The sequence below is a fragment of the Bos indicus genome, chromosome 2 (assembly GCF_029378745.1).
Source record: "Bos indicus isolate NIAB-ARS_2022 breed Sahiwal x Tharparkar chromosome 2, NIAB-ARS_B.indTharparkar_mat_pri_1.0, whole genome shotgun sequence".
Taxonomy (NCBI): Eukaryota; Metazoa; Chordata; class Mammalia; order Artiodactyla; family Bovidae; genus Bos; species Bos indicus.
Window position 1 is genome coordinate 35,120,086 of NC_091761.1, and position 15,599 is coordinate 35,135,684.

At 36.7% G+C, this 15,599-nt stretch overlaps 1 protein-coding gene across 7 annotated transcripts in view; it reads right to left on the reverse strand.

The window, feature by feature from the left end:
- Positions 1-2,489: 2,489 nt before the first annotated feature.
- TANK (TRAF family member associated NFKB activator) overlaps positions 2,490-15,599 on the reverse strand; it is a 96,163-nt gene continuing 83,053 nt past the window's right edge. For 4 of the 7 annotated variants that reach the window (XM_019971878.2, XM_070767497.1, XM_019971875.2 and 1 more), the window contains 4 exons: positions 13,726-13,802; positions 12,973-13,088; positions 6,789-7,360; positions 2,490-3,354 (listed from right to left, as the gene is read on the reverse strand). In XM_019971878.2, coding sequence (XP_019827437.2) covers positions 3,178-3,354; positions 6,789-7,360; positions 12,973-13,088; positions 13,726-13,802 — 942 coding nt within the window. In that variant the 3' untranslated portion in view covers positions 2,490-3,177. Of the gene's footprint in view, positions 3,355-5,386; positions 5,552-6,788; positions 7,361-12,972; positions 13,089-13,725; positions 13,803-15,599 lie in introns of all 7 variants that reach the window. The other 3 variants (XM_070804309.1, XM_070804304.1, XR_011570966.1) reach the window with 2 other exon arrangements.

The following is a 15,599-nucleotide window of genomic DNA, read 5'->3' on the forward strand; positions in this document are numbered from 1 at the left end:
CCCGGCTCCATTGTTTTAACACCTCCCCTCTCCTCCGCGCCAATCTGTCACCGTTCAGCAGGCGAACGCTGCTGCCTCAAATGCTGCTCTTCTCAAATGAGACGGATAATTAGTTGCCCCGCACGAATGCCGCACTCTTCTCACCCCTGATTGCTATCACCTTCTTGCTCCTGGCAGTTTTGACACCTCGTAATCAGCCTGCTGCTTTTCTCTTTTCTTCCCGACTTCTGCTTCCCTTCCCCCCCCTTTCCTTCCTAGTTTATTTATTTACTTATTTATTATTATTTTAAATGCAATCCTGGTTCCTATTTGGACGAGGCCTGTGCCGAGTTAACCTTCTGCGTATACATGTGTGCATATAGATGTATATGTAAAATAGTGTGCGTGTGCGTGAGTCGGGGGCGGGCTGGCAGTTTTGCGGAAAACACTGCTTCCACGCGGAGAGAATTCTCTTCCCCTAAAGATATTTTTGGGAAGGGAGGAGTTGGGGAGAGGGACGGGAGGGGAGAGTTGGGGAGACCTCAATTAATGCTTTAAAGATCTCTTAGAAATTAACAAACTGGGGAGTCTCGGAATCTGCTGTCAGAAGCGTGTTTCCCCCTCTCTCCTCTAACAAGCACTGACAGTCTAATTACTGTAGCTACAAGCAGCTGTCGAGGCAGCAGCCCGGGAGAAAAGTCGCCACAGGCTGAGCGCACCCGGCCGGCCCCTGCGCGCGGCAGAGCCGCCGAAACCCGGGCCACCTCCGGGGAGGCTGGAGAGGGCAAGGCCCCGCACCCGAGAGCCCCGCGAGCAGAAGGCGGGCCTGGGAGCCAGGACACGCTGATCGTTTCATATTTATAAAGTCTTTACCTTGAAGGTTAAAAGATGTGAAGAAAAAAGGAGGGGGCATGGGGGAGTGGGAAGAACATCTCCCGAGCTTCGATCCACCCTTTTCTACCTCCTCGAGCTCTCCCTCCCCCGGTGTTGGTAAAATAACCACGCAACCCGGGGCTGAGGGGGCGGGGTGAGCCAGGCTGGAGTGTAAGAAAGCAGATGTCCCCGCTGGCAGCAGCCTCAGCCTCCAGGGAAAGCTGCACGGGGTTGGGGGGGAGGGTGAGGGGGGGGGACGGGGGGCCCTCCCGAGGACATTCACCTCCCACTTCTCAGGCATCCTGCTCACAACTGCCTCGCCTCGGCGGGGGTGGTTTTTTCAGACTCAGCGTTTCGCGTGTGAAGCTTTTTTACCTGGGAGCTGTTCTTACCCGGCCACGCGTAGCAGATGCCAAGATGCAGCCCCTACACGACTCAGGATTAAGAGAGGAGACCCGGCGGGTGCCCGTTCCACTTATCAGGCTGCAGACAGCGCCACCTCTGCAGCGCCGGCTTGGAGCCTGGCTTTCCAGGCGGCCTGTCCCTTGGCCCGAGAAGGCCTCTGAACCTTACAAGTTGGAGCTTGGGGTAGCACTGGAACCTAGCAAAAAACAAGAGTTCCCCGCCTACTATAAGTGGTGGAGGTGGGAAAAGGGTGGACTGGAGGAGTCAGTGATACACTCTGAGTCCCTTTCTGGGCCATAATCTCCTTCCCTTGTCAGTAGGCTAGTAGATGTCAACTGTGAGAGAGGAACTCCTCCTCACCTAGGAAAAGAGAAGGGAAAAGAATCCCCTTTCACCAGATAGATGCAGTGGTATATTCTGGCTGGAACACGTTGGGGAGTTTTTTTTAATTTTGCGTGTGTGTGGGAGGAGTGAGTGAGAGGGGAGTTGGGTGGGCGGGAGGTAGGGGGAAGGGAAGAGACTTGGATAATTGTCTAGGCATTTCCATTCAGCTCCAGTGGCAATGAAAGAAAGATGGACATGGCTCAGAACCCTTCACAGTGAATGCCTAATAATCACTGTCACCTTGGTGAGGAAGATGTCAGTGTGATGTGCTTCGCACCCTGAGAAGTCGAGGCACCACTCTCATTCTTCCACAAGCTAAGGCCCTTCACTGAGGCACAGGTGAAATAGGAACAAACTGCTCCAAGCCCTTATCAGAAACCCTCCCTCCAGCTTTCTAAAACACTTGCTCCCAAGAAGGCTTAAATTTCTGTTTTGAGAGTTGCAAATCAGTGTTTACTTCATAAAAGAGAAGCCATGCCTCAAACATTTAAAAAAATTGAGAGTGGGGTGGGGGAGGGAAGAGAAACCTAAATGACAAGAATCATAGGGAAGTCTCATTTTAAACAAAATTCTGCAGTCTTCTGAATTTGGTATCCTCTCTCTTAAATATTCTCCACTGGTCATCAATCAGGCTGCTAACAATGAATTAACAATTTCTCAACAAGAATGTGAACATTTCTAATATAAATTAATAAATATGAATAATCCTTACAAGGTTTTATATTTGCTCCCATTAAAGACAAATGTGTTCCTTTAGAAAGTTTATCCTGAAAAATAATTTTAAATTTCAGTGTGATCTATTAGTTGTAATAAAATGTCACCAGATCTGGTATCACCCTTCTCTCAGATTACTGGAAAGAAACATGAATTTTATGAATTTTCCCCAAATGTGATTTATTTTTTATTCAGGAACAAAGAACACATTAACTATCACAACATAAGTAACTCTTAATATTTAACTAACTTCATCATGTAGCTATACATACAGAAAAAATTAAACCTATGTCTATTATTAAAGAAAAAGAACACTAAAGTCTTTAAATAATCCCACCAGTGATTTTTATCACTGAGCAACTAATGTTTTAAGTTTGGTATTTACTCAGATATTTATCTTGTCTGCTATTCTCTATTATAGGTTTATTCAAAAAGAACACCCAATGCATAAATAATCTAAATTTTAAAATGAAAACAAATTTAAAAAACCCTATAAACATTTGACATCACCACATTCAATAGTTCTAACTAGAAACCCAAGCAATAAGCTTAGACATTTGAAAAAACATAAATTATTGTTACACAATTGCATAATCCCATAATAAACACTGTAAACATGAATACAATGAATTACAGCTTTGTACAAAACAATCTTTTAAAAGGCAATAAAAGACAGTTACAATATTGTTTAGAAATTCAAATAGCAGTGACTGGATTTTTCAGTAAATGATCTTGAGCTAAGTTTGCAATCAAGTATTAATATATAATATTACAAACCCAAAATCATCACGTAGAACTTGACATGTCTGTTTTCAATGCATCTTAAGTCTCCCCATTAAAGTGTGAATTAAGATGCCGGAGGAAATCCCCCCTGGATGTAATGGATGGTGGGAAAACTGCTTGACAGAATTCACATACGCGAGGTATATGCAGTTCGGAGCCTGTGCCACTTAGTACCGATAAGTCACTGTCTTGATTAGGAAAGGGCTTCCAAATGGGCTGCAGGAAACAAATAAAAACATCTTCTGTTATTTGTATTTAAAATCAACTTGCACTGAATTTCAAATTCAAATTTTTTGAATGGGATATATAATATATATGAAATTCCCTAATATGAAAGCAAATTACCTTTCCATAGAATTAGCATGAGGACATGACTCAATTCTCTTTTTCATAAAGGGTATAGCTTAACTTAAAGAATCACTTAAAATACACATTCACACACTTTATCTTCACAAACTAAAAAACTTTCAGTTTTAACACCAGCATGTTTTTAATACCCATTATCACAGTGATAATAGTTTTGGAGCAACAGTCAATACTGAGACTTTAAAAAAATTAAAATTCTATCTTTTTTAATTGGAAACTTTCAGTTATAGGACCTTTATTAGTACACAGCACACTAGACCTGATGTGTGTGAACATGCATTTTGATCAAGAGTAATTTAAATTTTACTACTATTTACCAGCAAATCCACAATGAATAAATCATAGAAATAAGTACTTTAATTTTTGAAAATAATTTTTTTAAGTATGAAATGAATTTTATTGATCAGTTCTTTTTTGAAACCTCAAATATTTAATCATTCAACAAAACCCAACACTGGATGCATTTTTTTGACTTCTTATTTTGCCTCCATTATACAGTGCATACTTTGGCCTTCTTACCCTTTCTTGTGGCTCAATAAAGTGAAGCCTGTCAACAGTTGCCCAATTGAAGAATTATGGAAAAGCATAATTCAACAGAACTACCTCCAGTATAATAAGCAGCATATACATACTCTTAACTGTATTTACTATTAAAAAAATATTTAGAAGGGCAAGAGAAGGCATTTAGTTCAGAGTAGGTGCTCTGTTAATGTTTGTTGACTAGAATATCTTATTTTCCTGAAATGCTATAAGCCTAATTATTTCTAAAATTTGCTTTCTTATCTTAAAATATCTAAACTCTGGCACTTTGAGGAAAATCACCTCAAAAAGCCAACTTAAAGAGATCCCTTTGTGCTCCTATTACTAATTTGCTCTTAAAATAACAACCTGATCCAACTCTTGACACAGTGTTAGTTTTCATTCCTTTAACCAATCTCTTTCATCCTGGTTAGCCAATCATTATGTAAACAGTATATTACTAATTGAAGCATTTGGGGTTCACATCATCACTGTCTTCTTATAAACATTTTACTGGACAGCTGTGTACAGTTGGTGTAAATATACAAAGTCTGTCTAAGCATCCAGATACATTCAAGTATCAGTACAGAGGGCTTATAACATTGACTCAAATCCTTTTGTGAGAAGTGGCAATTTTATAACAAAAAACAGTAATATTTAAAATACATATTTGAAATTTGGAGTGAAATCATTTCCTTTCTCCCATGATAAAAGAAAAGCAGTACTAACTGTGAGTACGTAAGAGTTAACTAGACTTAAATTTTAGTGTTGGCAGTTTAAACAAAAAGTACAACTAAAATAGGTACCATTCTAATGGGAAATTGATATGGGTACAAATAAAAGATTATTAAGTTAAAGATACTTTTAATTAAAATATGTAAAATAGTAACAGGCTCAGGAGCAAACAGTTGATAAGCCAATCTTCTACTGCCAGTTTATTTTCAAAGTCCATACTTATCCTTCTCTGTTAGGAGCTATTAGTTCAGATTTGATCTTTTCACAGAATTTGGTTGGGACCCCAATGACTGACTCAGCAAAAGTAGGAAGAAAAGAAAATCACATAGAGCAAAATAAATAGCTATACTTTAGACTTTATTATGATAGCTGAATATATAAAAAAGTAACTGTTAAGTAGTAATGATATAAAAGTAAAAATCTGAATTATGAAACCAAAATTTCACTTCCTTTTGTTATCAACAACTCAAGAATTCTGTATTCCTCATAGTAGCTTTACTAAAGTAAATAAAACAAAATGTTTTAAAAAACCCATTTTAAGAAATATCCTTTGAATCCTAAACTGTAACACAGCATTCAAAACAGACGAATTTCTCTGCCTTTTCTGCCAAAATATCAATTATCTAACCTTATGCCCCATGTCTTGTGACAGCTCAACACCAATTCTCCTGCATTTTTTAAGCTGAATACTTTTCCATCAAGTTGTAATCACATACCAGCTGTTTCCCTTGCTGCAGCATAGAAAGCAAATGCACAATGCAGGGTGCCATCTACTGAAACATGACTGTACAGACTAGTAAAAGAACAAGCAGGAGATATAATGGAGAAAAAGTAACAAGCATTAGAACTGATGCACTTCACAGCTCCACAGGAATTCTACTTGCAATAAACGAAATTGTGTAATTTGTTTCATTAAGTAGTAACTATAACTGTGACTATGATGTAAAATAAGGTACAATGTAGAACATAAGTGAGTCAATAATTAAAGCTTATTGTCAGAGCTGCCTCCTTTTCTCCACTGCTAAACTATACCACAGCTTGACTATTGCCTTCTTTGTATGTGGATTTAAAAGTCTATAACCTATAAAAATACTGACAAAGCCAAAGAGTATTAATCAAGTTGTTGGTGTGTTTTGGTTTTCAGTACAATATCTCAAAGCAAAGGGAAATCAAACAAATGTCCTCAATTTGTTTTAGACACTTGTAGCAATCTGGATTTTTAAAAACAAGCTTCTGTTTATTTTAACAACTGTATATTTTTCAGTTGTCTTCAGGCATTAAACACCGCCCCCCCCATTTTTTTTAAACTTAAAGAATCATTTTGTAATAGCACCTGAATAAAAGGGAGGGTAGGAGGGGACTGGGGTGGCATTAAGGATGGGCTGTAAGTAGTCTGCAAGCTTTAGAAACATTAAAGAATTTGATAAAATTTATATATATGTAGAGACTATTTAAAAAATATATTAGGCTGCATGTTCAGGGCCAGATTAGAAACCAAAACCAAACCCTCCAGATCCTAAGTACTGTATAAATGAGACTGCACAAAAGTATTATTTGAAAGACATTTCACTTATTTTCAGAAATAGAAACATACAATGTGATTATTTACTTATTAAAAAATGATGCATTCTTATAAAGGTAAGTATAACATATACAAGTTTTTGATAAAAAATGACATCTGCTTCACAGAATGAAATTTAATAAAGAATCTTATTATAACAATGGTACTGAGTAAACATCTGAGTAAGGGACTATGTAAGATAATGACACACACTAGATATAGATAAGGTTACATGTATTTTAAAATGTGCCATAAATTTTAAGGTATTTTATAACAGACCTTTGCCATAATCATCTTTTAAATTTCATGTCATTTATTACAAGACCTGGATTTTGTTAGTTGAAAGCTTAACTTTGGCTAGTCAGTAGTTTAAAAAAGATGTCTGATAACCTGAAAGAGATGCGTATCTGTGCATGCATGGCAAAATGTGTGTTCACACATAATATATTTGTTAATGCAAAACAGTTACCTGCTGTGGTCCTCGGATAGCTTTTCCTGGGGAATCGAGTGAAGGAAAAGGTGCATCAGATGGGTCCTGAAGTGGGAATGTATTTACAAATAATGCATTATGGTCTCCAGGTGGCAAACACGGAGCTCTATCCAGAGATGTCCTAATACAAGTATTTGAGGGTTTTGTTTTGTCAGTTGTTTTAAGGTTTTGTATAGCTGAAGCTATGGGGTCAATTCCCTGAATTTCAAATAAAGTTTCTTCTGTTTTGACAAAGTTTCCTGGATTGTCTCTGGGCTCCATATTAAATTGATCCTGGCACACAGTCTCAGATGTGACAGAACCAAGGACATCGGGTCTTTCTGGAGTGCTATGTAAGAAAGTAGAGTCATTGTCTGTAGGTGGAAACTTGACATTGAGTTTAGAAAGTGATTCAAAAGATGTGTCTTCCTCATCTTGGCCCAGTCCTCTTGGTGTGACAGATGTGATGCACGGTGCACCTCTATTTATATCATCTTTTGCCTGAGGCTTAAACAGCACTTCTTGTTTATCTGTTTTATCCGTACACTGTATAGGCATAGAGCACTGTGTCTCTGCAGGGAAAAAAACACAGAAGGAAAACAGTCGCATTTCAATCATTCTTACAAATCTGAATGTTCAATTAGCTCTGGATAGATGAGTATTACTTTTTCTATTGGTTTTTATAGTAAGTGAAGACAACTGGCATTTTTTTTACATTTGCGACCATCTTACACAGAAATATTAGCAGTCTCCAGTGTGTGAACTGGAATATAACGTACTAATCACAGTTTAACCACTTTGTCTTTTCCTAGGTCTTGTGCTGTAAGCCTTGAGTCTTGTTCACAGTTATTCTGCTCTACACTTAAAAACATTTGCTTATAGTATATACATTTCAACATTTTGTCAGTAATGGAAGCTGCAACTGTTAGCTTGCTTAGACAAGTAAGTTATTAAAAGGGAAACTCCTTACCAGTCATATATATATTAATATACTGTCCAGGTTAAGAATCTATATGAATTAGGTCATTTACTCCCCTATAACATGTCTGTGTGACAAATATCAATATATCACCAATCAGCTTAGTCACTGTCTACTCTATGTGAGGGAGTAGTGGTGGTGGTGGGTGTTAGGGAGAGAAAAGATTGGAAGCAACCAAGAAGGATGAAATTTTAGGATGCATGTTCAGAAAACTCTACGTGAAGATAGGATTTTCTCATTTAGAAAAGGCCTCTCTAGATAACAGGTAGTTATCAGGTATATATTAGAAACTCCGAAGCTCATTTATCTAGAAGATACTTTTCCAACAAATTCAGCTCTCAAGGACACAGGCAAAAGCTAGAAAATAAGAAAATAGTGCTTTTGAGGAGTCAGGTTTAGAGCCACAAGGCCCACAGATGAATTTTGCTCTTATTCTTATTTTAGATTCATTCTAACAAGCTTGATGATGTCTGCCTGGTTCATAGCTGGTTAGAAGCAGCAAACTACAAGGTATGGACCTGAGTTGTTAAAAGCAGATGCAGTTATCAGTAAGAGCTGAAAGCATGAGACAAGAAAAACAAAAAAGCAGAACTCAGAAAATACTACAGTTCAGCATAGGGCCAACAAGGGCTACGTTTTTCAATGCAAAAAAATAATGATCAAAGCACTCTCCATTGTTGATGATATTGAGAGATTAGAAAAAGCTAAATTATGCCCCACAATGTTATTTCTAGAAGACAGTGAAATTGGAGGCTGGTAATATGTGTATTTTCATTAAATGGACAAATGGTAAAAAAAAAATTTTTTTTTTTTTTTAAGTGAAAGTGAAGTCGCTCAGTTGTGTCCAACTCTTTGTAACCCCATGGACTGTATGTAGCCCACCAGGCTCCTCCATCCATGGAATTTTCCAGGCAAGAGTACTAGAGTGGGTTGCCATTTCCTTCACCACTGGATCTTCCTGACCCAGGGACTGGACTCAGGTCTCCTGCATTGCAGACAGACGCTTTATCGTCTGAGCCACCAGGGAAGCTTGGTGATTTTTTTTTAAATCAGCATGCTAAAAAGGTAGTCATCAGTGAAGCTGTACATTAACCAATGATGCCAATTTAAGCAGACAGGGTATAGAGAGCACTGTGCAATACAGCGTTTGCCCAGATCAGTAAGCACTTAACAAATGTCATTCTTTTCCTTTCCTTTTGGTGTTTACAGTCTCATAACACCTTTCTCTTCTTTGCCAAGCTACACTCCAACACAAGATGTTTACTGTTTGGACATGATTGTAGAATGATGCCAACAGCTTCTTTAGTTCATCCTGTTGCATACCTCTGCCTCTCTTTAGTATGTGCCATCTTCTCTTACTGGATTAACTACTACAGCAGCCTTTGAACTGCTTCCTTGCATCTAAATTTTTCTCATATCCACTCCACTATCTACACTGCTTTCCTCTACCCTGCCTTAGTTTTCCTAAAATATGTATTTGGTCAGGTTATTTTCTTAATAAAACCTTTTCATGGCTCTCCAAGACCTTCAGCCCTAAAATTCGTATAAAACTGTGCATGACTGATCCTTGATCGCCTCTCCCTGCTGTCATCTCTCACCACACCTGCTCCACTCCTTACTCCAGCCTGAATGAACTTTGGTACAGTTGTCCAAAAGGCCATACTCTCTTGTCTTTGGGCCTTTGCACATGCTGTGCAGACTATTTGAACTGCCCCCTTCTGGTATTCTTTGCCTCACTCTTATATGCTCTTCATTTCTTGGCTTAGACATTCACTTCTCTGGATGGCTGGCTGTGGCTTCCCAAGACTGGTTTGGTAATGACTCGTGGGTGCCCTGAGGACTAAACACTCTGCATTTTATTTGCAAATTACCTCTTTCTCCCATTACGGTAGATTTCTTGAGTTCCTGAACTGTTTTGTTTCCCACTTTCTCCAGAACCCTGCTCAGAACTTGCACACAGTATGCCTTCAATAAATGCATTCTGAATGAATCTGAATCTCTTTTCCATGGAGCTTAGTATAATAATCTACATTTGCTAGATAATCTGTCTATAACTAGGAGTGAAAGTGAAAGTACAAGTCTCTCAGTGGTGTCCCACTCTTTGCAACCCCATGGACTATACCAGGCCAGAATACTGGAGTGGGTAGCCTTTCCCTTCTCCAGGGGATCTTCCCAACTCAGGGATCGAACCCAGGTCTCCTGCATTGCAGGCAGATTCTTTACCAGCTGAGCCACAAGGGAAGTGGTACAGTAATTAAGATAAAGCACAACTGGTTGGCAGGATTTCTTTGTCCTCTGAGGTTCTTAAAGTCCATTAACTCTCAAGTAGTCATTTTTCCTGGTAGTAGACTTTAAAAATGGTAGGAAATTCTAGGAAATAGTACTTTCTTTGTAGATTACACTTACTAATTGCAAATAATAAATCAGGAAAACCACCTCTTGAAGTAACTAAATTTTGTTAACACCTGAGGAGGAGGAAACACTTATCTAAATGTTCTTCAACAGGAGAAAAGATGAATGCAGAAGAATCTGCTGCTGCTGCTAATGACAACTATTAACATTAACAGAACTTCTATGTGCCTCACACTTATAACCATTGTATATGTGTTAATTCAGGGGTTAATTCCAGGGCTACACAGCTAATGAATGAATGGCAGATCTGGAACTGGAACTCAGGCAGCCTAACTCTAGAGCCTGTGTTCTGAATCATTATGACACACTGAACGTGCTGCTTTCTACATTATAGAAAAGAATCTCCAAAATGATAGAAATGTGCTTTAAATTTCTTTTCCAGAAGTAGGTCTATCCCCTTTGTGAACAAAACATAGAAAACCCAAACAAGTGTAAAAAAGCATATATTTTCTTTCAGTATAGCTAGTTGGCATACCTCTCAGCACATTAATCTTGTGAATTAATCTGTTCAAGCAATGAGAGTTACTATTTACAAAAAATTTTTTTTTGTTTAAATCTAAGATTTCTAAGGCTACTAGAAATCTAAGCTTAGAAAATTTAAAACTCAAGCTGCATGAAAGTGCTTGTCATTCTGACACTATACTAAGAAACATGATTAGGTGAGCTAAGTGTCTTTCTACTTTGTTTACTTCAAGGACACTTATCTCTAAATTTTAGATTTCTAAATTTTAAGAACAGGCTGTCCATTTGGACTACTTCTCAGTTTAATTATCTGGTATATGACAAAAGAAAAAGATCTGATGGTTGTTTTAACTTATAATCCTATATCCTCATCTCCTGATCCCCACTGAAATATGACCCTGCTTCATGGACCAAATAAGTACTTCTTCCTGAAGCCATAATTGTTTAAGCATACATTTCATCTTTATCCTTTCTCAAGGTTATTGTCATATGTGGATGAGAAGAAAAAATTAAAATTTATAATTCTACTAACTCAGCAATTTATGAATTATATCTGTTTCTTAAAAGTAAAAATCAAATTTTAACAAAAAATAACACAGGGGACAATCATGTTAAATATACTCTTTCCAGCTATATTATGCAAATCACAGTAAAACAGTTACTTTATATTTGTATTCAACGTAGTGTTCACCCTTAAAATAAACCTGAACAGGCAGGCGTCTTCCCCAACCCATCTCCAAACATTTCTTTTTCTTTTTTCCCCCTTTGATCTACTCCTTTCAGAAGCATAATATTTGATACTGTGGTTTATTTGGAGTCAGAAAACTTCACTGGAGTCTGTAGCACAAAAGACCTAAAATATTTCAAGAATAATGCTGTATTTATTATTTGTGACATAGTTAATATAAAACGTTAAGAATATTGTTATGAAACAGTTTTAGTGGGAAAGAAATTGAAGTTAAACACTCCAGTTGTTAAGTATTCCAGTTGACAGATACATACTCAGATTTAGACCTGTGTAACTTAAAAATGGTCAAAGTGTTATGCCACTGATAATGGGTAGGTTCTCTGTTTAACAATGAATATGTCACCATTACAATGTTTTGATAAGACGCTGATGTTAAAAGAGGCATGTTTATGAATTCTTAGGTACTACATCTCTATAGCTAGTAGATTTTAAATAAAGATAATTCTTTTACTTCAGAAGTACCTAGTGTTTTCAGTCTGTAGAAAAGATCAATTTCTCATGAAAATGACAGAAATTAAAGTGTAAAAAATCAGAGCTCTTTCTGGGGAAGTACAGCAAAGAGAGGAGAAGTAAACTGTGTCTGTCTACGAAGATTGTTTTGCTTTTCCAACAGAACACTGTGTACCTTTTCTGAAAACAAAATGGTAGCAGTAAGCAAAAAGTAAATTTTCACAATAAAATGATTTCTTAAATAGCCTAACTATGAGTTTTAAGAAACAGGAAGTGATCTTTAATTAAAGGGGTGTTAGCACTGCTGCAACAGCTTTCAGATTGAAAACTGTAAATCAATCATATCTCTTCGGAACTGTATGCTGAATATCTCAAATCACAAGGGCAAAGGAGAATTTATCATTATAAATGATCAGTTTACCTTCCTTTTGTTTACAGAGGTGCTTGGTAGCCAAATTCAATCCTTGGTATTTTGCTATTCATATTTAACTACTGAAGCAAATACCAGGAAACCTGTCTGGGGTTTTAGGGAAGGGTAGGGCTTTTAAAAACCACACCAAACTATATCTGTAAAACAGATATTCCTTTTGAGTTGTATTTTATACTCAATTTGCACTTTGTGCCTTCAACAGAACTGGACTCATGAAATGTGAAATGTTCATTTCTTCAATCAAATTAGAAGAATGTATCTATGGTGTCCAATTAACTTTCAGGCAGAAGTTAAAAAGCAAATCTAATGTTATAATTTTATTTAGCTCATATATGATAGTGTAGCTTCTAGGTTGTTTACTAATATATCAATTAATTTTAATAAGACACCCAATAGCAATTGAAGATTTTGAGAGATATAGCCTATATGTATTTTTCCAAGGTAGGACTTCTTATTAAGAGGATTAGTAATTACGTCAATCAATTCAATCTGAATAGCGCTACACAAAATAGACAGGGAAGAGGCCAATAATTATATAATGTAATAATTACAGAATTAAACAGCACTTACCCACTATAAGTGGTGAAAGGCACAAGTCACAATCCTCAGCACTTAATAAGCATTTAGAAATATTTTCACAATCAAAAAGAAATCAATTTCAACCAATAAAATTAACATTACTGTATATTAAATCAAACCTTACCAGGTGCAGCGGATGGTACATTAAGTTTGCTTAAGTGGTCTTTTTGTGCTTTAGCTAGCAAGCATATTCTATGAAATTCTTCTTTCAGATCCCGGAAAGTCTTCTCTATATAGCTTCTAAAAATAAATTAACATTTTAAAATGTAAAGACTATATCTTCAAATTTAAAAAATCATGATTGAATTTACAAGCACCTTTGACTCTACCACAAAATAATTACTGAAAGGTTCAAATTTAAAAATATCATTTTAAATTCCTAGACAATATTTCCTAAAACAACTTTAATACTTGGCAAGCCAGGCACAAAGTGAGTGATAAAGTTCTAATACATACATATTGCACAAACTAGCACGTCTCCTGATTCCTATATTTCACTTATGCTGGCTGTCTCATTCTTACATTAGAAGCTGCAGTGTATTGCCTTTTTGTCCTCTGTAGATATTTGAAACAGAAAAAACTTAATTTTTTATTTTTTACATTGAAAAGATTAAAGATCTATCCATATAGAATGATGTGGCCATAATACTTATTCTACTGAAATAGGAGAACTTCAGAGAGTTCAGCTTTTAGAGCATCTGTGATATTAACTATATGACTTATTTAGGTCATTTTAACATGGAGAAGCCTTGAGTACATCTCTTCTGGTTTTAAAAGGCTGCTGTTTCTTACAATTGCTAAAAACTTAAGTATGTAAATAAACTTGTATTTCAATATTTATAATTTGTAGAGTGGGCAAAGAAGGATACAGAACTACCTTTCATGGAATAAAGGAGTGCCAAGATTCCTTGGTGAAGTTTCTTTCCTTGGAGAGGAAACCTCTTGTCTTCTTACCTTAAAGATATAAAATGATTACCACTTTAAATTGCTTCCAAACTCAAATGAGAATGGATTAACAGAAAACAATGGAAAATTTACCTTCCTCACTGAAAGGTAAGTTTAGTTTTACATATATATATTTGTATTAAAGTCAAAGTGTTAGTCCCTCGGTCGTGTCCAACTCTTTGTGACCCCATGGATTGTGGCCCTCCAGGCTCCTCTGTCCATGGGATTCTCCAGTCAAGAATACTGGAGTGAGCAGTCATTCCCTTCTCCAGGGGATCTTCCTGACCCAGTGATTGAACCCTGGTCTCTTGCATTGCTGGCAGATTCTTTGTTTACTTCAAAGGTAAGGCACCAGGCAGGGAAGCCCCATATATATGTATATATTACAACAGATTTTTAAAAAATGAGAACATTCAGTAGAAAAAGGAAAATGAAAGTAGAAAAATAAGATGAAGTCATGAAGTATTTCTGGTAACTTCAATACTATTTCCAGTACTGCTAATATCTTGATGAAATTGCTACTCTGATCACCAAGCATCTGACATGACTAGAAACTTCAGGAAAAAAAATCCATGTGAGTTTACTTCTTTTCCATTATTGGCCTATACATCTAAATCAATGTCTTTGTATTTTGCTATAGATTCTTTGATGAGAAATGCAGCTGTATAAGAGGAATAAAGAAAACCAAGTTACAGTTCTTTAGCATTTAACAAGCATTTTTAAAGACTGTGCAATTATGAATTTAAGCTCCTTTAACACAAGTTCTTGCCACCACCCTGTGGTTTCCACTGGTATTACACTTATCATGACACACAAGTCAACATTAAAGAACATGTATCCATGGCATAGTTTAGATTTTTTTAAAATCTTCAATCACACCTAGAGAACTTTGTGTACCTTTTAAAACTACAAATTGATAAATTCAAATATTTGAAAAAATCTTAATATTATTCAATTATTTATAATTTGGCCAAACTGCATGGGATCTTATTTAAGTTCAAATTCAAACGAGTATTTTGTATTAAGTGACTTTTCAGATTTTATTCAATTAAGGGCATTGTAGCTATTACTAACATGGATAATTTTACTTCATTGCTTACCACCTGAGTACATCTCCCTTATAACCTTACTTTCCAATAGGTTCTTTCAGTTTCTTAAGAGTATTTGTTTGTTCTTTAGGGAAAAATCTGATTCTAGTTTGTTTTTCTTAAAATTCGTATCTTCTCCAATTTCTTCAGTTTATCGTTCTACTTTTCCAGCTTTTTCTAAATACTAGTGTTTGCTTAACATTTCTAAAATAGTGTTATTAGTAAGTAGTAAAATATAATCTTGGCAACACAAACATTTGCGATTTTATGTATTATGTTTTCATACTGAGGTAAAACAAAGATCATTTGTTGATGCACACTTTTTGTCTGCAATATTTAGGCCATTTCTTCTTCTGGATTAAAACTGCTTTGTTGAGCTTTATGGCTTCCCAGGTGGCTCAGTGGGTAAAGAAGCCACCTGCAAAGCTAAAGATGCAGGAGAATGGATTTGATCCCTGGGTCAGGAAATCCCCTGAAGAAGGGCACTGCAACCCCTCCAGTATTCTTGCCTGGAGAATCCCTCGGACGAAGGAGCCTAGTGGGATACTGTCCAGAGTTGGACATAACTGAAGTGACTAAGCATGCACGCATGCACACACTGAGCTTTACAAAGCAGTCATATAAAAGACATTTTCACATTCACAGTTTGTTTTTAAAAGTGGTAGACAATGTTTTCCTTTAGTGTTATGTGCAATTAGAACACCAGTAGATTTTAGTG